Consider the following 24,295-nt stretch of genomic DNA (forward strand, 5'->3'; position numbering starts at 1 on the left):
TTAGGAGAGAGGATGGGGTCAGGCCCAGAGAGGCCAGTGGGACGAGGGAAGCAGGGGTCAGAGTGAGGGGACGTGGGAAGACCGAGCTCTGGAGATGGAGGAAGGGAGCCCCGGGTCAAGGAGTGCCGGGACCCCCCGGCCAGAAGAGGCAAGACGGGAGTCCTTCCCAGAAGGAGGGCAGCTGTCCGCGCCTTGATTTTACCCAGTGAGACCCATTTCAGACTTCTGACCCCCTGAACCATAAGATCATAAATCTGTGTTGTTTTAAGGCTCTGAGTTCGTGGTGATTTGTTGCAGCTGTGAAAGAAACGAACGCACTGGGGACCGAAGGTGAAGCGGTCGCGCAGGGAACGTCCGCGAAACGCACGCCGGAAATTTCTAGTACGATGTCGCTTTCAGTCTCGAAAATAAATGTTAATCCATAAAAACAGCAAAGAGTGAGTGAAGCCAAGAGCCAAACTTGGTGATGGTTGTTATTTTTGTAGGTCTTTCTTTTCCTTTAAGTGACTAATTTTGACTCAGAGATGCTTATGACAATATTTCCCCTATGCTGGTAGGTCTTACATTTAACCTACTTAGGCAGTTTTATTAATCAAATGTACGTTTCCCCCTCATAAAACCCTAAAGCAAGATTAAAAAAAAAAAAAAAAGAAACCAGTTTATTTAATAAAAACTGGTCTTAAATGCAAAAGTAACTGCACTTAAAGTCGTCACGTGACTCCTGCGGGTGAGGCACGTGCAAGGATTCCTCTTTCTGAACATTTCCAAATGCTCCCTCCCCACGAATCTATTTTTAATGCTGACACTTGATGAAAGAGAGAAGTGACAGGAAATCACTGAGGACTTACTTCTGTGTCCAACTGAAAATTTAACTGGTCTGAATTATGAGCCAAATCTTTCCCATGTCTCATTAAAAAATGAGAAGAAAACAACTTAAGAAATGTTTTTCTCAGCTCTTAGCTTTCCAAACCCCTCAGCCTAACTCCCAGTCCTGTTAGTATGTTCACCCTAGAAACCAAAAACTCTTAAAAACCGGAGATTAATAGATACATTTCAATCATCACTGAAAAACTTAAGATACGTAGGAGTCTTTTCAGTTTACACTAATACATCATGAAAAAATTATCAACAGAGCATATAATTATTTTTTTTTTAATATGGGAAAGAAATCTTGAAAGTTTTAAGCAACTGGAACCAATTCACGTACAATCCAGAACTTGTTTCGGTCCTTTGGAATATCTCCAAACGCAGTTATTCAAGACTGTGTTAAGCAGTGGCACTCCTCTGAGCGCCGTGTTTTCAATAAGCCCCGAAGACGGGAAGGTGCCCCTGTTTTCTGCTGCCGCGAACACATTGCACCTGTTTACACTGGCTGTACCGGATGCTTATCTGCCTTATCCCTCCTCATGCTGTCAGTCTAATGCCTCGAAGCACATCCAAGCTGTATGCTAAACCTGCACCCTCATGTATCACTGCCTCGCCTGCGATGTGCCATGAATCATGTCTCCAAGGAGCAGCAAGCCAGTTCAGTTCCTAGAAGGAAGGTGCAAGTCACAGTCAGTGGCGCCTTCCTGCAGTTCTCAAAGGGATTTGGCATGTGTGAAACATCCAGCGTTCTCCTGATACCATCACACGAAGACCCTTCCTGAAGTGCCAGGTCCAGCTCAGGACCCCACGTGCCACGATGCACACGAGTCTCAGAAGAGATTTTTAAGACAATGTGAAGACTGCAATCTAACAAATACAAAGAAAAGCTGAAAGGCTGTTTGGCCAAGAGGCGTATGAATCTGTTCCCAACCAGTGAAGAACACCAGGCCCCTGCAGACAGAAACATCAAACTCCCACTGCCCGACTTCTCTCCGGGGTCTTGTTGAGAGAAAGCAGATGAATGGAGGAGGGTTTCCAGAACATGCAGTCCAAACACTCATCTAGACGTGCTAAGTCTTGTCTGTGGATCCAGAAACCCAGAGTTAAACCAGAATGCCTAATTCCCCGGAGAATTCCTTAGCCTGAAGTTCATACTTTGCACTGTGGCCTGGGCACACTTGAGGGGACAGTCATGGAGACAGCATTGGGAAGTCTACTGATTTATCAAAGGCCAGTCACTGGGGATACATCACCCAGGGATGTGAGAGCTGCATTAAGAAACAACTTTCTTTGTTATTTGCCAAGAAAACCTTACCGCTTCCACCGTTAACTGTTTCAAGTTTCCTCCTTGTCTTTTATTATAAAATTCTGTATCAATTGTACAGCAGAACTTGGATAATTCTAGTAACATACACCTCTCCCACATCTCCACTCAAACGTCAGGGATCTGCCCCAGTAACCTTTTACGAAGCAGCCCCCAGCCCACACCCCTTGGCCCACACCCTTCCCCCGCCGTTCACCATTTGACATCCTTTAGGTCTCACTTAAGTATTTTATCTTTTTCTCACTAGAGTAACCACGTTGATGGGAAACACTGGAACCCTAGCAAGGAGAACACTGCAGGCACTTCCTAACACTGAGTGAATCACTAGAAGAATGGAAAAACCGTGTAGAACTCTATGGCCTGAGATTCAACCTTCTCCATGAACTTGAACTTTGATTCTAAATTATACACCCTGGGTTTGCCCTGCTTCTGATGTGCTTACTCTTGTTTTTTTTTTTTTTTTTTTTTAAGTATTTGTGTAAGCCAGCTTAAACCTTTTGTACAACGAGGGAGACAGTAGAGAGAGAGGTATGGACAGATAAAAGGATGATCTGATTACAGATTACTGCACACACTGCATTCTAGCAGGTGGTGAGGTCTGTCCTGAGGTTAGAGCCAAACAGTATAACAACCAAGTAGAGTAACCTTTATTCAAAAACTGGTCATCTTCTTCCGGTCAGTCACCCTGGGTTGACTGGATCAGGTGATGTTTCATATTTAAAAGGCCAGTCTGCTGGGAGACCCTCCTGGCTTCTCTGGCCCCAAGGCCCCCACCTGTTCCACTGACTCATGCCTTAGGCACCGAGGCTGCTTTTGCCCATAGGTGTGTCCAGATGTGCCCACATCACGCTCATTTCACTCTGGGATTGCTTTCATTCAGAAGGAATGAGTAAAGTTTCCAGAACTTTTTGAAATACACTACACCTTCCCCCACAACACACCCGCCACGCAGAGCTACTGCAGACACAATCCCATAATAACCGGAGGCGGAATAAGAAAATGCCTGAGACTAGACCAATTTTGTTCCAAATTCTACCCCAGCTAAGTTAGAGCCCTGAAAGCTTCCGGGGGCAGGAGAGAGGGTGTGTGCAGTGTGAGGAGAGGGCACGGTCCTACCTGTTTCACGACGGTCACCGTCCCTGGCGCCATGGCAACCACCGAGGCAACGGCGGTGGCATCGTGGGTCTCGGTGCCCAGCTCGATGATCTGCTGGAGGAAGTTCACGGCTGTGGGGTCAAGCCGGTCACCTTACCGGGAAGAAGCACACAGGGGACCGTTAAGGCCACGGGCAGAGAAGGTCACTGAAGGCAAAAGGAGCTCTTACGAGAGGCCATTCTTGGGCGGCGCCCTCTCCGGGGATGCACGGGGCCTGAGCAGGCGCTCATGTTGACAACAGAAACACTGTGGGTGGTACCTCATAGCTTACAATGCACTTTCTATAAAACATCTCAAGACTCTAGGCCACCTGTGAGGAGAGGACCCTGTGACGATATTATCCTCATTTTACGTCACTTCACTGCAAAAGACCGAAAAGACTTGCCTTGGGCCATTGGGTCAGTTATGTCATGAAGCCAGGGCTCAAGCCCAGATATTCTAAGTCCAAACTTGTTGATACGGGACTGCCTCTCAGAACAGAACTCCTGAGATGCTCCAGCTAGGGCGTTAAGCTGCAGAGCCGGCTCCCTGGAGCACGGCCACAGGAGATGGTCAGGGCCCGTGCGCCAGATGAGCGGCCTCACATACAGGCATGGCACTGAAGGATGTCTCTATTACCCAGCCCGTGGGCTTTAGCACCCTAACCCCATTCAAGCTTGGGCTTCTCTTTAATCATCTCAAAAGACTGGAATCCACATCATCAGGGCGGCTGCTGAGTGTGCCCTGCCTGCTCTCACCATCTGCTTGGCCATCTGTGAGGCTCCCGAACACGGCACTCTGACCCTGATCATTAATTCACTAAGAGGGAAATTACTGCCTGATCGCCAGGTTAGCATAATATTATGACATCTCCCCCCACGTCTGCACCCTCCTGGCGGCTCTCTGCAGGCCACGTTCCAGTGTGAGCCTGTGTTCCAGCGCCCTGCACCTGTGTGCTGTACGCCAGCCCAGCATCCCCCTACGCACACACCTACACACACACACACACACACACTCCTTAAGGGGAGTGTTTCATCTGTGCCTGGCAGCCAACCACTCTGAATACCCAAAAACTAAATAAAATATTTACCTTAAAAAACATACTGACATAAGAGTTTAATTCCTCATCCAGCTACTCCCTCAATGACTGTCGAGCCCATGCTGTCAGCCAGGAACATGGTTCCCAGTGGGGACGAAGATCTAACCCTGCCTCTCCCTCCTCCGAAGGGGCTCAGGGTGACTGAGACAGCCTGTAAGCAAATCCTTGCAGCACCTGGTCGGTTCCCCATCAGAAGGGGCAAACAGAGAGCACTGTCAGAAATTCGGGTGGGCTCCTGGGAGATGAAGATGCATTTGCCTTAAAAAGTGCTGAGTGGGAGGGGCCCAGACTGGGCCCGGAGAGCCCTGGAGCATGTGAGGAAAAGAGAAGGGCCTGGCCTGGAGAGCACAGCCCAGAGAGGGCAGAGACACATGCAGGGTGGCCAGGACCAGAGCCGGCGGGCCTGGAGCTGAGCTGTCTCCTGAGCTGGGCGGAGACACAGAGAGCCTTTAGAAGGAGGGAGAGGGTGAGGGTTTGTCCACGGGGGATGAAGACAGACAGGCTGTCCTTGCAGGGCTTGAGTGGTCATTGAAGTCACGGAACATGAAGGAAGGAGGGAGACTAGAATGGAGGTGATGCCCCAGAGAGAAGTCAGGGGCCCCACATTCCAAGACCAGCTCCAACACCCAAAGAGTGGGTGACCCCCCAGCCAACCATTGACAAGGAAGCAATCTCCTGAATCCGTGAAGTGAGGACAGTCAGAACTGCTGCCCTCGTAGACTGTCCTGGGATGTGACAAGACGTGTGGACGCCAGCACCGCCGTTACGCAGCACTGCCTCCCTTGTGGCTCAATTCTAGAATCAAGAGATCGCTACCTCCAGGCTTGACATGGGACCGCTCCTGTGGTCCGACGCAGCCGAAGGAGATGAACGGACAGACACCATTCACTCACACATCCATTCATCCTCCATCAGGGCCCGGTTCTAGGGTGACAACGGGAGGCAGGGAGCGCCGTCTCACCGCTCTCTGAGGTGTATCTCAGGTCCTGGAGCGCCGCCACGGCCGCCTGCGTGCCCTGAACGTCCTCCTCCGCCTCTGTGATGTGCAGGTACTGCGTGGAGGGCTCCTCGGGAGTCTCGGTTGCTGGCTAAATAAAAACATGGCATCATCTGTGTGCTCTTCTAGAGGGTCACCTCTTCCCCAGAAGTCCCAGGATAATGTCTTAAGACAAAACAAATGTACACAAGCAACGCCTTGCAACATCTCACTCACCTGGCGCCCCTGAGAAATTAGTGCTCTGATAAAAACATACTTTCCAAAGAGAAAACTGCTCTTCGCAAGTGCCAACACTTTTTAAAACCAGCTTTGGTGGAAAACACATTCTTGCCTTAGGGAACAGAGTATGCTGTTCATAATTAGAGATCAGACAGGCGCAGAGATCCCTGAATGTGCTCTTCTAGCGTCCCCTCTGCCTTCTCCCTCTGCCACCAACACTGCCCCCGTCTTCCCTGTGCCAGGGGCCTCCCGCCCTGAGGCCCACAGAGGACAGGCCCAGCGGTGGGGGCACCGGGAGGGCGGAGAGGGCGGTTCATCACTCACATACGTCGAGTTTCCAGCACAGGGCCCGGCACATAGTAAGATCTCAGCAAGTCTTAGCTATCCGTGCCCTTCTTATTTTTATATGAAGGACTGATGCGTGAAACTGCCCACAGGAAATGTGTGTATGCAAACTCAGGATTCCTGAGCACAGGAGGAGCCTGAGCGACACTCACAGTGTCTCACACCCATGGCAAGAAGAGGTGGGGTGGGATTTTCACAAGCACCAGATGTTAATAATCACTTCCTTCTGAAATCCTAGGGCAGGAAGAATGGATGTGACCAACAAAGAAGAGCAAAAAGGAGGTTTTACGTAATATTTATAGGCATCGAAGTTACCATGCTCTATAAGCACTTATCAGCTACTCACACAGGTTCAGAATAGAATGTGACTATTCTTTTACAGCCAAGTGGTCAAGTTCATTTAGGTGTTTCCAGCCTGACATACTGTAGACACCCAATAAACAGTGATGAATGCAGAAATGAACAAGAAGTAAGAATATTTCCTTTTAAGGACCAGTAAGCAACATATTGGTCAGCACTGACCGGATCCAGGGGTCGGCTGAGCCGGTGATGAACAGGACATTTATTATGTGTGAGGCTGATCATGTTTTCAGATATTCAAGGTCATCTGCATTTCTTTCCCTATGATCCTTTCTTATTTCAAGCCCATTTTCCCATTGGGTTGTTGATCTTTTTCATCAGTATTTCTAGAAGCCTTTTATAATATAAAGATATTCATCCTTTTCTCTGTGATATGACTGAAAGTACTTTTTGGCCATTTGCCTCTGTGAGTGCTTTTTTTCAGTAGTATATGTATATTTTTATTGAAGGACAGTCACTTTACAATACTGTGTCAGTTTCTGGTGTGCAGCACAGGGCTTCAGTCATACATGAACATACATACAATCGCTTTCATATTCTTTTTCATAAGTTACTACAAGATACTGAATTTAGTTCCCTGTGCTCTACAGTATGAACTTGTTTATCTACTTTATATATAAACTTTATTGGTTTTTTTTAACATCAGTTTAAAATTTTTTTTGCACGTAGTCAATTTTTTCAGTCTTTTCCCTAATTGAATCTGGATTTTGAGGATAGCTACAAAAGGTCTCCATACTCCCAACTTATAAACGAATTCACTTCTGTTTTCTTCTGGTCTTTGCAAAAGACCTGTTTCTTTACGTTTAAATCTCTGATCCTTTAATCTGCTGCTTACTGTGTATAGCAGACTTCATTTATTCTTTTAGATTTTTCAAAACCATACTCCTGTCATCTACAGAAAAAGACACTTCATTTCTTCCCGTCCGATTCCTATGTCTCTGTTTACTCTGCTTCCGCTGACGCACCAGCTGATGCCGCCCACGGGATGTGAAGGAGCAGGGCGCCCAGGGCGTCCTCCTCCTGTTCCCACCTTTGACGAGAAGCCCCCTCACCTAAGATGCCGGCTTTTGGGCTGAAACGCATATATTTCGCTTTTCGTCTTTAAGACGTATTCGTTGAATTCTACTTTACTGCCTGTTTTTAATCAGTGGATGCTGAACTTTGTCAAATGCCTTTTCTGCATCTGTGAAGATGGTCAGTTCATTTTCCTCCCTAGTTCTAGTATGATGATGGATTATATTAACGTGTTTCTTCCCACCAGACCACCCTTCCTTCGCATTCTGGAGTAAGTCCCGCGTTGCCATGTATTATTTTTCTCACGCGTTGCTGGATTTGTTTCACAGCCCTTACACTTAACCACTGGGGCTCCAGAAAGTCCTTAGAAAGTGGTTCTCAGCTGGAGGTGATTTTGACTCCTGGGGAACACTGGCAATGTCTGTGATGTTTCTGGTTTTCACAGCTGGGGATGCTCTTGGAAGCTGGCGGGTAGAGGTCAGTGATGCTCCTGAGCACCCTAGGGTGCCCAGACCGCCCCTACAGTGCTGAGCCGTCCCCAATGCGAGTTCAGCAGGACCGCGCCTGCGCGGCTCTACCTAAGGTAACCTGCAGTTAGTCCGCGGTGTGACCGCCAGTACTTGAAAAGAGAAACAGCTACTGGCTTTGAAAACACAGCTACTAGTTTTTATGTAATTCAGCCAGGAGACTGGTTCCAAAACTGATGGGGAAAACAAAGGTGACAGGTAGGAGCAGGTGCATTCGGCAGAGGGGGAGGCAGCCCAGAATCAGGCAGTGGGCCCTTCCCGGCTCTCCAGGTGAGGACCGGCCATGTATACCCTGTTGTGCGTTCTTCCTTCAGATGCAGCATCTGGAACTCCGGATTTATGAGGACAGAAGTGAAAATGTCCATGAGAGTCTCACAGACATTCACAGACCAGCCTAAACACAACCCAGGCTGAGAAGGCACCTGAGTGGCCCGGATCTCGCCCCGAGGCACCCCTCAGGAAAGAGACAGGCTTGAAAAGATTTCTAAGTTTCCCCACAGGAAAACCCACTGCTCTGAGGACTGGATGACTGTGCCCAGCCCGGAGCTTGCCCACTTTGTCGCTGTGTTCAGGAAAGGCATGATCAAGGCGTGCTTTAAAAAGTACCTCCCACTTGGGATCTCCTTCGTTCTCCACCAGCTTCAGGCCATGCTTGTTCTTCAAGTGCCTGTTGAACTCCCACTTGGTGCCGTATACGAAGCTGCACACGGGACACTTCAAACCACCTGGAAGCACAGACAGAGGTGAAGAGAAGGGTTCACAGCACCCAGACACGCAACAGCTCCGCTCCCAGCCAAGTGCCTCAGATCTAAGGAGCGTGTGTTTTTGTCTCCAGTACTTACTTCCACGCCAAGCTTACCTTCATATTCGACAGAATAGCAACAGTCTGTGTTTTGCAGGGTAGAGATTTTAAAACCAATGTGTTTCTTTTCCTTTTTCCCTTTTTGAATGAGAATTTGCAGAGAACCTAATATGCACTTAATATTCTAGGTGCCAGAGAAAAGTAAGATGGGTAACAGAAGTCCCTCAGCCGAGTGCATAAGCAGCTTAAATCATCTTTTCATTCAAAAATAACAAATAATTTAGAAAGCAAAAACATAACTGAAGGGCAATGGGTGCTTTTCTCAGTCTCCTCTGTCCCAGAACACTATGACCAAGGGCCAGATTCCCAGGCTCCTTCACATCAGAAGCCGAGCCAGGGGTACAAACCCCCATGTGGAAATCCCAGCAAAGGACAGAAGAAGAAGCTGGTCGTATTCTGAAATGTCACTATTTGTTTAACTGATTAAATTTTACACATGTTCCAGGAAGCGTTTGGATGCTTTAATTAAGAGAATATAGAACTTCAGGATAAAAAAAAGCCAAAAAACCAAAACACCAACCGAGAGTCACACAAAGACTATCTTTCTAAACTTACAGCAGAAGCAGCAACTAAATTAGAAATCGGACAAAAATCACCTATTTATTTATGTTTTTATTGCAGTATAGGTGATTCACAGTGCTGTGCTCATGTCAGGCCTACAGCAGCGTGCCTTAACAGCCGTGCTTTCAGAAGCGAGCTCGGGCTGCGCCGGAGGCTGGCTGGGCCCTGGCATCAGGCCCCCAGGCCCCCGGGACGCGGAGCAGCCGCAGTCAGGCCACGTGCCGGCACCATCAGGCCTCCACCCCGAGCCGGCCGGGCGGTGCGGTGGGACCGCCAGGCCCCCAGCTGGCCTGCCTGCAGCCGCCATTGGTCGTCTCTCCGCCCAGCATGCAGACTGGTCTTCAAAGCATAAACGGAATCACATTTCTCTCAGGTGTAAAACCCTCCCATGGCCTTTTGTCACACCCGGAATAAAATCCCAGCTCCTTGCTGTGGCCTGTGTCTCCGATGTGACCGCGTCCCCGCCTCCTTCTCTGCCTGGTCTCCTCCCTTCTCCCTCTCCTCTCCTCCTCTGTCTTCTGCACTCACCAAGCTCCTGCCCTTCTCAGGACACCTGCTGCTGTGGGGCCTGTTGCCAGTCTTTCTGTTAACTCTGCCCCTGTCCCTGCTGGACCTGCCGTGACCTCCTGTGTCCTCCCAGTGGCAGACATTAATTTTCTTGCTCCCTGGGGCACTAAGGAGGGAGCAGAGGAATTCTGTCTTGACGACAGCTTGTCTTAATACACTATATACGAACTAGACACATCTCATGGGGATACATAATTTAAGCATCTCCTAGATGCAGTTAGGACGTGCTAGGTCTCCCGAACCAATTCCACTCCAGCGGACCTTAGAGAGCACGCTCCATGACTGGGGTTTGTCTGTCACCTGAGGTGGGGAGTGATTCCCCAACCTGCCACGAGCAGAAAGGGAAGCCAACTCAAGACAGCTGACAACGCAACCCCTCGAGCCTGCAGCCCCTAGGCCAGGAGGGCACAGGAGAGCAAGCGGGTCCGGCGGACGTGGGCGTGGAGTCAGCACAAAGACTGGCAACAGACACCAAATCCCGAACTTCCAGAATATTCTACAGAGAAAACAACTCAAACAGATGCTTGCTTTCTGAAACTCAAACACACTACACTTTTTTTATGCAAAATCAAACGAGCTTGTTCCTTCTTGCCCAGAGGACAATTAAACTTAGTTTCTAACCTTCTTTGTTATCACTTATTAAGCATCTAGGATGACGTATATTAAAATCCTCCAAGGCATGAGAACCACCACCTTTTCTTTTGGTTAAGCTGACGCTGATTCTATAAAGACTTAAAATGAGGCAATGAACACAAGCAAACTACCTAAGGTTAAATTTAGGCCTTAAAATGAAATTAAAGATTCCTTCTGGGGTATCCTTTAATGGAAACTGATTTAGGGAGAAAAACATCCTTATACTATGTTTAAATTAAAATTAATATGAAAGTTCCCCCACATTAATTAAAACTACAACCTTTGCCACGGTGACTTTAATTAAAGAACAACAAATGGAAATATGTAATCTAGACCAAACGTGTAACTGCACCAGTTAATTGACATCAAAGCCGAGAAAAATTAATTTCCATTTCAATTCATTAAATTCTTAGGCAACATTCAGTAAAGGTCACAGGAAGACTTGGTGAATTTACTTGCAGCATTGATATTAAGTGCACACCATAAAAACCGTACCCCTCCCTGCAAAGTCGCAATTTCCTCATAAGGAATGATGAACCAGGCAAAGGGACAGAATTTCAGGAGCAAGTTTAAAACTCCATCATGGCACCCTTTGTTCTTCTTAGAATGCAATATATTCTGGAGGAATTCCGAGCATTAAACTATTTGCATGCCTTTGTTGTAGCTGACACTATTGAAAATTCAATTTCATTTTCAATAACATACCTCCCAGAATGGCACGGGACCCTGGGTTGGACAGTCAGGAGACCTGAATTTAACACTTGCTCACGTGACTCAGAACCACTTCCTTAAACTCGGGGGTCCTGGTTTTCTCTTCTGCTAAAGTGAAAATGCTAAAGCTTATAACCTGATAAAAGGCAGTGTGGACAGCAGAATAATGGGCCCCCCAAAGAGATTTACATCCTGACCCCTGGAACATATGAGTCTGTGACCTCGTGTGGCAAAAGGGACGTCACAGGTTATGATTCAGCTGAGAATCTGGAGGTGGAGAGATCATTCTGGACTGTCTGGATGGGTCTAATATCATAACACGGGTCCTTATGAGAAGAGGGCAGGAGAGCAGATGACAGTGATGTGACCTGACACAGACTGCTGGCTTTGAAGGAGCAGGGGCACGAGCCAAGGATCGTAGGTGCCTCCAGAAGCTGGAAAATGCCAAAAACAAACAAACAAACAAAAAAAACCCCCAAAAACCCCAAATGGGTTCTCTTCCCCTGGAGGCTCCAGAAGGAAGACAGATATGTTAGCAAACTTGACTTTAGCCCATCTTGGACTCCCGACCTTCAGAACAGTACGAAAATCAATCTGTGTTTCAATCTGTGCTGTTCTAAACCACTACCAAGTTCATGGTCACTTATTACAGTGGCAATGAAAAATGAACGAAGGCACTAAAGGATAACTGGACCAAAGGCAGCTTAATTATCAGAAGAAAGTAGATGCAGAGTAACTTGATTGTATCAAGTGAAATACGGCCTGGACTTGGTTGACATTCGCACTTTGAGAAAACTACATTTTATTTATGGTTTTTTATTGTCATTTTAACACATATTCCTCTATCTTGAAACAAGAAATTATAAAGTCCCATGAAGATACTTTCTGAAGAGTGAGCAAAAGAGGGGAGGAAAAAAAAAAAAAAAAGCAAGAGGGGATGAAGAGAATTACTTGAAATTAAAAGAAAGTGAAAACTTCCAGTGGTACCAAATGACAGCCTTTCCAAACACAGTCATTTTATCCAGCCCCACTTTCTCCCCATCTCCTTCCTGCCCAGACATCAGAACAGCGTGAGCTGTGTGCTCCTGAGGTCTCTGAGCTGCACTCACACTCAGCCAGCTCTCTGGTTTCAGAGCCTGTTCTCCTGCCAAAACCGTGGCACAGTGTCTAAGAACCAAGAGACATTTAGCTGTTTCCTTCCACAATATGTCTCTTGAAGGGGGCATAGGAAAAAAGTACATACACACATACACACATACATATATGAAAGAAGGTCAAAAATATACCTGCAAAGATTAGAAATAAAACCCAGACCGTCAGGGAGTGCCAACTGGTTACACAGTCAGAAAGTTAAGCAAAAACTTACGGCATGCGGTCACTTGGCCTCAGCATTTTCTGCCGGGCAGTGATGAAAGTTTGGAAGCTCAGAGCTATGACAGTGTCATCAATCAGATCCCCACGCCTGTCCCAACAGCCACAGTAAATGTCTCTTTCCTGCCAATCCAACCCAAGAGCGTGAAGGATGTTGAATCTCTAGCCCGCTACTCCAACTGTTTACTGAGACTCTAAGCAACCAGTTCTCTCCTCTGGGATTCCCGGACAGGCGGGTGGTCAGAAATGATGCCATGGCTCTAGAAGTCTTAACATATTTTCAGAAAACAAAAAACAAGAAACAAAAACAAAAAGAAAGGAATGAAGCTGTCCTGGGAGCCAGACACTCCTGTGTTCTCAGTTAACCCCTCCGCTATCACGTGACGGCCGTTCCAGGTGAAGGGGCTCAGGTGGACAGGTTCGGGAACTCACCTGAATGGCAGCGCTGAAGAGCCAGGGCCCCTCAACGCACCATCCTGCCCCAGCTCCGGGGAATCACCACTAAGCAAACACCAGGCACACGCTCCACTACCCCGGACGGATGGCTCGTAAGTACCCCGAGTCTCGTGCTGCTCATCTGTCTCCGCGCAGCAGCATGTCTGTCACGGAAAGTGCTGAAGGATACAGTCCCTTCACTTGCTTTACACGAAAATGCACTTCCTGGCGATAACAGCAAGCAGAGCGTCACGCTGCAACGGAGAACTCCGAGCGTCCCCGGCTGCAGCCGAGTTTACAGCCCTACGTCTCTGTTTACTGGGTGCAGATTTCTAAAACGGTCCTCAGCTTCAAAGAGTCACAGGACTCAGGAAAGAGCAGCAACTGACACACTGCAAGCTGCGGTCGTTTTTCAGCTGAATTACTGCAGCACAGATATAAATACAGCAGCGCTCCTCTGTGTGGTAACAGCACATGAGCTAAACCCTCTCAACTGGGAATATGTGATTATTTATTGAAAAAAGAAGCAAGAAAAAACCCCAAACTCTTCAATACTATTAGAGGTTTCCATCCATTCTCTTTAGATTAAATGTTCTAAATAGCTTTTCCTTTTCAGGATGAATACGTAATCTGAACACTCAATAAATATTTTTGGATGATCTAAAGAATTCCACCCCTAAGTGTGTTTAGCATAGCATTATTTAAAACTGCAATGAAAGAAAAATCTGGAAACCCTACAACGGCCCAGTGCAGAAACACGGCTAAATAAAGTCAGGGGCTTCCACTAGGTGCTGTGTTGCGGAAAGCCCTTAGGACAACCAGGAAGACAGGGTACCAGTGGAAGACAAACATTCACGTTAATCGTGTTAAGTAAGGAAAGCAAGCCGTGAACTTTCATTTACACAAAATGTATGCCTGGACCAAGAGCAGATAACGTCGGCCCTTCACATCCCCAGGCTCTGCATCTGATGTGGGCCCGTAAACACGGAGGCCCACTGTGCGCTGCCATTCTACATCAGGGACTTGAGCATTCTCGGGTTTCGGTACCCACGAGGGTCTAGGGAACTGATCCCCCTCAGTATCTGTGGGGGATCAGTTCCCTAGACCCTCGTGGGTACCAATAATGAGAAGGAGGAGGACAGTAATGAGGGTGAAGGATTAACAAAACTGAACCATCAGGGATGAGGGTTGCTCTGCAGGACGTCCCAGTTCCTCTCTGCGGGGCTGGTGGCAGGAGAGGGCCCTGGGCACTCGGGCACCTACCTTGCTGGATGAGCGCGTCGGCCGCCAGCTCCCCGGTGCCCACGTTGGTGTACTCCTCACTGGGGTGCTTCCGGTTGTAGTGCCGCTTCAGGGAGCCTGAGATGTTGCAGGAGTAGTGGCAGTGGGCGCAGCGGAAGGGCTGTAGGGACAAGGAGGAGGGTCAGGGAGGGCCAGCCCTGATGCGATCAAGCCCCAGAGAAAGGAAGGGGCCCGCCCCCCCGGTGTCCTCCTCCACGACTCTGCCCCCTGTGAGTGTCTGGTCCCTGGAACGCCCGTGAGAAGCAGGCCGTTCCCTTGGGATATGTTCCAAGAAAACAAGCCAACCTGGGGAGGCTGAGTCCTGCCTCTGCAGGGACCACCCATGTGACCGGGCAAGGTGTCTCCAGAGCAGGAGAGGGCTCTGCTAAATGAAGCTGCTTTCAGTTCTTTTCCTTTTTGGTCCACCCTAGAATTTACAGTTCTTGTTCAAGAAGAAAATAACAAAAAGGCAACACAACTCTTCTTTTCTTTTTTTAAATGAATGTCATTCAAGCAAGTCCCCCTCACCATTAATTCCCTGATGTATTTGCTTCCTTAACTAAACGGTTTCCTCCACAGTCTTCACCTGCACCTGCACACCCCCATCGCCGCCCACCGTCAGGGACACCTGCCTGATGAAGCTGTGTCCGACCCCCGCCCGGGCTAGACAGGCACTTTCAGGATAAGGGCACCAACGTCTGCAGCCTTGTCTGCCACCTTGTCACTGCTTCGGGGGATGCCCAAAGAGCAGTGAGGGGAAGGGGGCCTCCCCGGGCCTCCTGGGGAGCCTAGTGAGACCTGTCCATCGGCCAGGTGATGGATGGACACCTGGGTCGCCATCATACCTGTGCCCCCACTCCTGGGCAGGTCAATAGCAAAGTGTCCCTCTGAGCTGCGTGCTACACAGCTGGAGGGCACAGTGCTACAGAAATCTCCATCCTGAATTCGGGTAACACAAGCGAGATCGAAGAGCATGGAGCCGCCTACAAGGCAGCAGCCTTCATAATGGCACAGGGCGTTCAGACTGGGCAAGTTCAGCCGAGGGCAATGAACCTCAGACAAGCGGGGAAACTCCTAAGCACTGAACTTCTCGATACAAAGTGGGTAAAACCTCTACCTCAGAAGGCTGCTGTGAGCATTCAGTGCTGTAACATAAACTGATATCTAAAATGCCATAGAAAGCATTCACTGTCTTTATCAGCAGCTCTACACAACTCTTCCATGTCTGTGGGAGCTAAGGCACCACTGTGTCTAGTAAGACCTCAGAGCCACCTGGCCTCCTCAGCTGTCCAGCCCATCAATCTTCCTCCACTATCACCCAGAAGAGCCGGGCCAGACAGAGCATCTCTGAAGGTGAACGCACCACCTGGGGGACTTCCTCTGTCCTGTGACACCTTAATCAGCCTCTCTTTCAATGGTTTCTCCAAGTCTGCAGATGTGTCGAAGTCTCCCCATTGCAGAGTGCAGCAGGGAATGGAGTGAGGGAAGAAAATGAAGAGAAATGCCATCTACTTGGTCCTTGTCCAAGTCACTACACTCTTGGCTCATAGCCCCTGCCCACCCCACCCTCTCACTGCCCCCTCAACGTCACCCCCTTCCTTAGGCCTCCTGGGTCTCCCAGGTGAACCCCTCCTGCAGGCGCAGCCAGCACCTCTTCGCAGACCTCACCCCCACTCTTCTCCGCCCCCTTTAGCTGGCGCCACCTCCCTTGTGACATCTGCAACATGGTGACATTGCTGTGAACTTCCTTGGTTTCTTGACTCCACCTATTTGCCAGGCCTGGTGTGAAAGGCCAGCTTTCTCCAAGGTCCTGCCCTTGGGCCTCTTTTGTTCTTCCGCGTGGTCCCAACGATCATTTTTCATGTTGATACATACACAGGCCGTTGGGATGGCTCCCAAACCACAGACAGGAATTTTCCACCATCTTCCAGGTGTCTCTACAAGGATGCTCTGTAAGTACCTCAAAATACACACAATTTCAGGCTCACCCTCTTTCTGCAGAATCAGCCAGTCACTCGCAGACAGGAGCCTGAGCATCGCCCTAGACTTCTCCTTTCTCACTGCTCAGCCGGTGACTGGGCTGCCCCAGCATTCCCGGACATGTGTCCAGAGCTCACCCCTGCTCCTCTCCGCCTGTGACTCCAGCGCACAGAAAGTGCTGACCTGGCCCGTGACGGAAGTGCTGTTACTCCCAGGGGGGCAGGTCTCAGGGATCTGGGAGCTAATTGGCGAGCCAACCTGCTCTGAACCCTTCCCCAGGGACGCCCTCTCCGTCGTGGCCACACTGTGGTCACCAGATGCCCCGGGCTATACTGCATGTGCCACTTTCGGTCCTGCGTGTGACAGAACCCCGCGGTTTGGCCTGAGAGGGTTTGTTAAATAAAAGGACCCAAAACAAAGGCAAAAATTACCCAGGCTTCTCACCAATCTACTGAGAGAGAACAAGAGGTCTAAAATGCCAATATATGAGTATCTGCAAAGTTAAAATAAAAATTAAAACATTTTTAAGTGCTTTCCTCCCTAAAGAAGCACATACTATGACACTATTTTTGGACCGTTAGTGCTGGCACAGAAATCAAAAAGAACCAAAACTGCTCCACTGCCAGGGCGGGGAGGTCGGCGGGCACAGACGCAGCAACGGGCAATTAAAATGAGAAATGGTCCTACAGACCTAACTTCGGGCTCGAGAGCCAATTTCATCCTTGTAGCAAAGCAGATAAATTGCCTCATGAGAGTTTCAATACTTTTTATTCCCCTCACCTGCTCCTTGGTAGAATTGCTAATGAGAAGAAAAATTGTCAAAATCTAAGTGGAGAGGCCAAAAAATGTACAGGGGAGCCCAAGTGAGAAATCAGTTTCCAAGCTACTGATGTCTGTGAAAACCTTCCACTCTTAAAGTTGGAAGGGATGCTTTCAAAGACTGACTTGGACTGACCTTCCCTCCCTGACAAGCCGGTCTTCTGCGCCTCCGAAAGCCTGTGGTCTCAGCCTCCATTAGATGCAGGGAGGTCAAAGCTCCAGCCCTTGCACTGCCGAACAGCTCCGGGGGTTTAGGAAGATAAATTCCCTTGTACTCGGCATCACCTTTTACATGAAATCAGTCACCTAACTTCTACTTGGGACCCTCTCTCCTAAAACGGTGTCGCTGAGCCGCATCTGGGCCCTTTGAGTGAAACAAGTTTGAATTTGTGAGACGGCGCCGAGTTGTAGCAGGGAGTTCTGCCGGGGCTGTTGCCGCAGGGCGGGAGACGGAGGCAGAGGAGAGCGTGGGTGACGTCCCTACACCCACTGCCAGACGCACACCTTGGGATGCCGTTTACGGAGCACGTATCACTGACCTCCCGCTGTGAGTCAGACATCGTCCCCTCACCCCGGGGGCACAGCGACGACCGAGAGAGTCGTGACCCCTGAGTCGCGACTCCGGTGTCAAGTGCAAAGATGAAGCGCGGACTAGGCCGCACGAGGGCTTCCTGAGGCGGATCCTTGCAGACAGCAGATGGCGCTGCATCTCAAAGGGAAGCTGTCTGCCGAGAGCTTTCAGGCCAGAGTCCGGCCAACAGTTACGAGGAAAATACAGGCAGGCTATATAGTCCTGGATGCATGCGAAACAAGACACCAAAAAAGAAACTGGATCAGAAACAGGGCGGGGACCCGTTGTTATGCTGACAACTGGGTGTTGCACTGTATTGGTTAAGTGATGGGATCTAGCATAACTGTTACTATTCTCGCTCACGTTTACTGATGGCTCCCATACAGCAGGCAGCTCTAAATTGTAGGTGGATTAATCTTGGCCCCCTTGTCCTTTTTTCCCCTCACTGCTTTGCTTGGACAAGCCTACAGCTAGATGTTTAGCTATCAAAACTCAGGCAAAACCTTTAAGCAAAATGCTGACTGAGTGTAAACCTTGTAGCCGGAACACTCCCCAAGTTCAGTGGCAATGACCGAACCGTGGAGCAGAGTGTAAGAGGTCAAGTGGAGGGCTGCTGGTGGTGGTGTGTGTGCTGCTTTTCAGCTCTTCATTTCCAGGAAAGTGAAGAGTCTGAGATTAGACGTTTTTCATCTTTCCTTCAAGCACGTGTATGTGTGTGAGGAGGGGGAAGGGCCGTGGGGAGGGCAGGGGGTCTGAGAGAGGTCGTTTATGGAATTGTTTTGAACTGAAATGTCTCTGCTGAAAACCTGTTACATCATCTTCAGCTCCCTTGTATTTTAGATTTTTAAAGCACTTTGGGGGAAAAAAAAAGAGGAATTGGATTGTCTTATGTTAAGTTAAAATCCTGTCTGTCTAATAATGTGCAGTATTATCTCTGGAAATACTGCATTTTGACAACATAAGCGATTACAAAAAAAATCAATAATTGGAGAACACTGAAGAGTCTTCTAAGCTCTTGCATGAAAAGCAATTAGTATAGATTGATTTACTGTTATTTATTCTGATGAGGTAATTGCCTCAAATAAGCTGTTCTGAACTTGTGGTACCCCATGGTTTTAAAACATTTATTCCTTTAAATTGTTTAATTTGTCTCCGGCCGTGTTTTACAACAGACGTGGCTTTGTGCTTGGTGCATGACACGGAGATCCGGCTTTATGCTCCCTGGATCTGTGGCCCCAGGCTTGGTTTGGTCCCTGTGGTGGCCCACCCAGGAGGAAGTCCCAGCCCCATGCTGTCAGGCTTCTCATCCTGAGACAGGGTCAAAAAATCACGAGACTCTTCTCTCCTGCACAGAAGGTGCCGGGTGGCTTTGACTGAAGGCCCAGGTGGCAGAGCACGGTACGCAGTGCGGAATCGGCTGGGGCGTGTGTGGCTGGTGATACAAGGAGAAAGGGTGATACTCTCGTTCACACAGACAGCATCGCTTTGAAATCTTGGGTACAAATCTCTTTAAAAGCTGAGCTCAGGCACATGAGTCAGGGGAGGTCCACCTGCCCCCACCCCCTTGGGATGCAGGCCCTCTCCTTTCTGGTGTCTCTTCTGCCCCTGTGTCCCCGTTTTTCCTTGTCTGTGCTCTGTGACTGTGTGTGCACCCGTAGGCTCTGTGTGTGTGTGTGTGTGTGTGTGTGTGTGTGTGTGTCACTTTGGGGGTTAGTTTACCAGGCCCCTCCTTGGCTCTCCACGTGCAGAGTTCATATCTACCTCTGAGCTCAGGCTGGGAGGAGGCGGGGGCCAGTGTTCCAGACGCAAATGCTCTTTGGGAGTTTCCTTTATCAGCATCACCATGTGTCTTATACTTTATAATCTCCATCCTTTTTCTTATGAATATGCAAATGTTTCTTTTTGAATGGCTCACTTCCTGGTCCAGGGCTGCAGACGGGGTCTTCAGCGATTGACGTGACCAGTGTGTGTTTCTCCTGCTACAGGGGGAAGGGCCTGCACATGGCTCTGCTGAAATGACTCCCAGAGCAGGCTGCAGGGATGCTATCTGTAAATCTATGGAACATTTCAGTCTCCCAGGCCATGGCATCATTCAGAACATTCCTAAAGGGTCACCAGCCTTGCTGGATGACCCTGTGTAGGTAATGGGACTTGGTTGTTCAGAGATCCGATGTGATGGAATTTCTTTGAGTGGAAAAAAAGTTTCTCAGGGGCGCATTTACTGCTGAGTAGGGAGATGAAGCCAGTGGCCAATCAGTTGGGGGTTTTGTTTTGCATAACTTGTTTGGTGAGCCTCTGGTACCCAGTACTGTCAGCTGCAGTGGTCCACCCAACAGCAGTGTAAGGTACATAGCTCAGAGGTCATGGTCTACCTGGCGGAGACGAGTCAGATCCTGCTGGGGGATGGAGGGTGGCATCAGGCAGTTTTCCAGAATGTGTTCCTTAGTTCCAGGGGAGGTCAGCTGGCCTTGTGTGGAGGGACATAGCATGCAGAGATTCTCAAACATACCTGGCCACAGAATCCCTATCTCCCTTTTTTTAATCCCCAGTGTTCCTCCTAGCACTTAGATTTTTGCAAAACAACTTGAGAACTGCTTGTTATCAGAGAATCAAAAAGTGGGAAAAAAATAGTATAATGAGCCCCACGTGTCTGTGCCCCTCCAAGGGCTCCTGATCACCCCCAGAGTCAGAGCCCGTGTCCTCCAGACTCTGAGACTTTCTGTGAGTCTAACATTATTTCAATATATGTTTTAATTAAATAATGCCACATTTTATTATTAACATGCGAGGAGACTGGCACTGAACCCACCAGCCCCGTGATGGAGAACATTTCCAGCAGCAGAGCCATGGGCTCCTTTGAGGCTGATGGAGAAAACTCCACGGGCAAGTCCTGCGTGTTGATCACCGTGCCTAACAGAGCGGCATGGGGCTGGTTTATGTGTAAGAAAGGAAAGAGCTGAACAGCTGGGCTCAGGGAACAAGCCCGCTTCTGCTGAGCGACCCCCGGCCCAGCTCCTCTTGTCTGAGCATCTTCTCTGGCACTTCTTCAAGGTCAACTGTGTCAGCTCCACCCCAGGGAACACACTTGATTTACAGCTGCTCAGAGTACACATTAACACCTTCAACACTTGTGACTCCTCGGTGGTTTGATGGGCTTCACCCAGTGTTTTACAGACCTGAGGTTTCAGGACGACATGGAAATGCTTTTGGTGTGCAGATGTCCACTGTAGGGTTATTTGCAACAGCGAGAACTGGGAACAACCAAACTGTCCAGTCATGGGGGGGACAGTTCATTAAACTATGATGTTCCTCCTTAAGCATCCATGAAAAGCAGTTAATAAATGTAGTTTCATGAAATGGGAAAAGGCCCATGAAATGATGATAAATAAAAAAGGCAATATTTATAATGCCTAAAGTACGTAAGTGCCCCTGCCCGGCCTTTGACCGCAAGGTTACTCTAACTCAGAAGTGCAGTATTCTTAGAAGAACATCTGGCCACTCATCTAAGCCCCATTCTCCAAGAGAGCTTTATCACTGATAAAGCTGAAATTTTAATCTCTATCCAAAAAAAAGCTCATTTACAGTGTGACCTCAATCATGTCTAAAAATATATCCAAAAATTCTCCAAGGAAAAAGACCAAAAAGCATTTTCAAATCTTACTCAGTGAACACATTTTAATTTCATTTTTAAAATAATATATAAATAACACCATGTAATTTTAAAAGGCAATACAGGAGTTTGCCCTTATTACCATGTTGTCTGACACAAATTATATATTAAAATTACATATCTAGATCTAGAAAGACAAATTGGTTTCCTCTAGCAAGCCAATTGCAAAAGATTAGTAGTGTCTGCTGCCCAAAGATCTTGAGGCCTCATCTCGAATCAATAAAACGGTGAGGCTAGATTTCCTGACAATGTTCGCGTGGAAAGGGAGTACAGGAGATGCGCTCTGTGATATGGATGAACATCTTCTACCGCAGCGCAGATGTGAGAGGAAGGAAAAAGAGTGGGGGGATGCAGAGGGTGGGAAACTGCCGTCCTCAGAGATGCCCACGTCCCAGTCCCCGGAACCTTATGCGGCAAAAAGGAATTACGACTGCAAGAGGAATTAAGGTTGTTAATCCTCTGACTTTAAGACAAGGACATTATCCTGGGTTATCCAAAGGTGCACTGTAGTCACTAGGGTCCTCGCCAGCTGGAAGAAGAGAGTCAGGGAAGAACAGAGAGAAGGGATGCTCGCCCGGCCCTGGAGACAGAGGAAAGGGCCCTGAGCCGAGAAATGCCGGCAGCGCATAGGAGCCAGAAGAGCAAGGAAGTGGGTCTTCTCTTAGTGCCTCCAGAAAGAACACAGCCCTGCCATCACCTGGGCGCTAGCTCAGTGTGACCCGTGTTGGAACTCTTAACCACAGAACTACAACATAATAAACGTGTTGTTTTAAGCTACAAAGCTGGGAATAATTTGTTACAGCAGCAATGGGAAGCTAATGCAGGGGTGGACAGGAGGAAAGGGAGAGGGCAGTTACTGTTAGGATGGGGGCGGTCGGCAGGAATCAATTTCACATGGTCTCCTCAGCCCCAGCAGCTGAGAAACACGACTTCTGCCCACGTGTACTAGAGAAGCACCCCAGCCTGGAGGAAGGGAGGAGCCGAGGGCTGACTCAGTGGTTCTCACTCAGGCCTGAATCTCATCCCCAGCTGGGGTACCACTCAGCAGTGGGGATGCCTAAATCCACACGGAGCCCGTGGGAAACCCGCCATGACCCAGGGTTCAGCGGAGCTCGGGCTCCTGAGGCCCCGCAGTGCACAGCAACCGTAGAGGGCAGGAGAAAACCAAGAACCACACGTGAGAGGGACATCCTCCATCAACGCCCCCTGCCACCCAAACACCCTTCTGCATGCAAACCAAAGATTCCAAAAATCTTAGGAACAAGTCAGTGAGGATTTCAGGACAGAGAGACTGACTGTGCTGCTGTGTCTGGTTAGGAAGGGAAAATGATCCACCCTGAAAACGAGGAATGAACGAGAGGTCTAGCTGGAGTTCTGGAACAGCAAGGACAGAATTAACCTCCCCGGTCTATGTTTCTCGTCCCTGTGGTGACAGCTGCCCTGACTCTGCGTCCTCTGGCACTGTAATTGCACTAGTCTAAGAAAACTGAGAGTCCCCCAAAGAAACGCATCTCTGAGGCATGAAATATGAAATAAAGCTCTTAATTTTAATTATGCACAAAGTGTGCAAACACGGAACACCCCAACTGAGACATTTCACACTCCCACGAGGGGACACGTGGGTCTCACCTAAGGAACTCATGTTTAGTGCAGACGTTCAGGCAGCGACAGAAGCAACAGGTGCAGCAGCCTCAGTGTCCCGGGGCCCCCTTCCTCCCACGACGGGTGACTGAGAAGATGCAGGGAGAGGCGCTCAGGCCTGGGATTCTCGCTCCCTCACTTCCTGGACCACTAAAGCACATCTGCCCGTATCCTTCCGAGCCACACGGTTTCTTAACCACAAGAGGAGATCATGTGACCTCATCCCAAGGCTGCTCTGAGCGTCAGATGAGCTTGTCAATGGGGAGGGTCCTCGTCACCTCAGAAGGGGTGACAGCACAGGCTGGCCGCTATTATAATGACAGCAGAAGCCTGTGGATAAGGGCGTCGAGGAAGGACTCATTGGGGTCACTTAACTTCCCCGAGGCAAATCCGGGCAATGATATCTACACGCAAAGATCAGAGTTGAGGGCTGTGAAGTTCCTGGCACAAGGCGGGCACACAGCAGACGTTCAATAAATGCCCCTCTGAGTGTGGTGACCCACAGTCCCTTCCACGTCCTACCGCGCTCTGGGACTTAGCGATTTTAAGGGTCAAGTTGCCAAATGCCGAGCAGAAAATTTTTTACTAAACAAAATCACTGGACCAGAGTTCTTGTTGTCGATAACTGCACCAGGAGCAGTGGCCGAGGGGATATCACATTAAACGAACATCAACTGGCGCTATTACAAGGATGAGGCGAGTCGCGGTCCTGGAGTCCCTGCTGCACGTGGCGCCGCGGCGGGCGCTCCGCGGGCACCGCCCGCCAGCCGGGCATCCCCAGGCCTGCCGTGTCGCGGATTTGCCTGAGGCAGTCCCCAGCGGACAGCGCGCACACTCGGCCTTAACACACGGACTCTTTGCTCTAAATCACTCGTTTTTCACGGCAAGAGCGTGCCTTTTCTCTAGCCTGCATCTTACACGCTGTTCCCAGACTCGGTTCCCAAAGGACTGAGAAGCGCTACACTTGCACAGGGAGAGAGCTCGCAGTCCGCCGAGCTGTGCCCCGGACTCCACGGGTACCGGCTCGGAGGGCCCGGGAGGGGAGGGAAGACCCCGAACAACAGAAGGCCTCTCCCGGCTGCCTGTTGAAAGCGGTGTGCCGCCCACGGGGAGGCCGCTCGCACGCCGAGCCCCTTACCTTGAAGGAGGCGTGCTGCTCCATGTGCCGCAGCAGCTGTGGCTTCTGGGCTGCCGTGTAGTCACACACGGTGCATTTAAACTGCTTCCCTGCAAAGAAGGGAGAAGGAAGTGAGCTGACAGTCCCCGCGTGTGAGTGGAGTGTGAATGAGGCACAAAGCCGCACCGTG

General features: G+C 49.3%; 1 protein-coding gene across 5 annotated transcripts in view; it reads right to left on the reverse strand.

Annotated features, from left to right (window-relative positions):
- ZFAT (zinc finger and AT-hook domain containing) overlaps positions 1-24,295 on the reverse strand; it is a 139,684-nt gene that overhangs the window by 18,136 nt on the left and 97,253 nt on the right. For all 5 annotated transcript variants that reach the window (XM_074353115.1, XM_074353116.1, XM_074353117.1 and 2 more), the window contains 5 exons: positions 24,127-24,215; positions 14,290-14,428; positions 8,493-8,611; positions 5,386-5,512; positions 3,308-3,438 (listed from right to left, as the gene is read on the reverse strand). In XM_074353115.1, the coding sequence (XP_074209216.1) occupies positions 3,308-3,438; positions 5,386-5,512; positions 8,493-8,611; positions 14,290-14,428; positions 24,127-24,215 (605 nt within the window). The remainder of the gene's footprint in view (positions 1-3,307; positions 3,439-5,385; positions 5,513-8,492; positions 8,612-14,289; positions 14,429-24,126; positions 24,216-24,295) is intronic.

Source organism: Camelus bactrianus, chromosome 25 (genome assembly GCF_048773025.1).
Source record: "Camelus bactrianus isolate YW-2024 breed Bactrian camel chromosome 25, ASM4877302v1, whole genome shotgun sequence".
Taxonomy (NCBI): Eukaryota; Metazoa; Chordata; class Mammalia; order Artiodactyla; family Camelidae; genus Camelus; species Camelus bactrianus.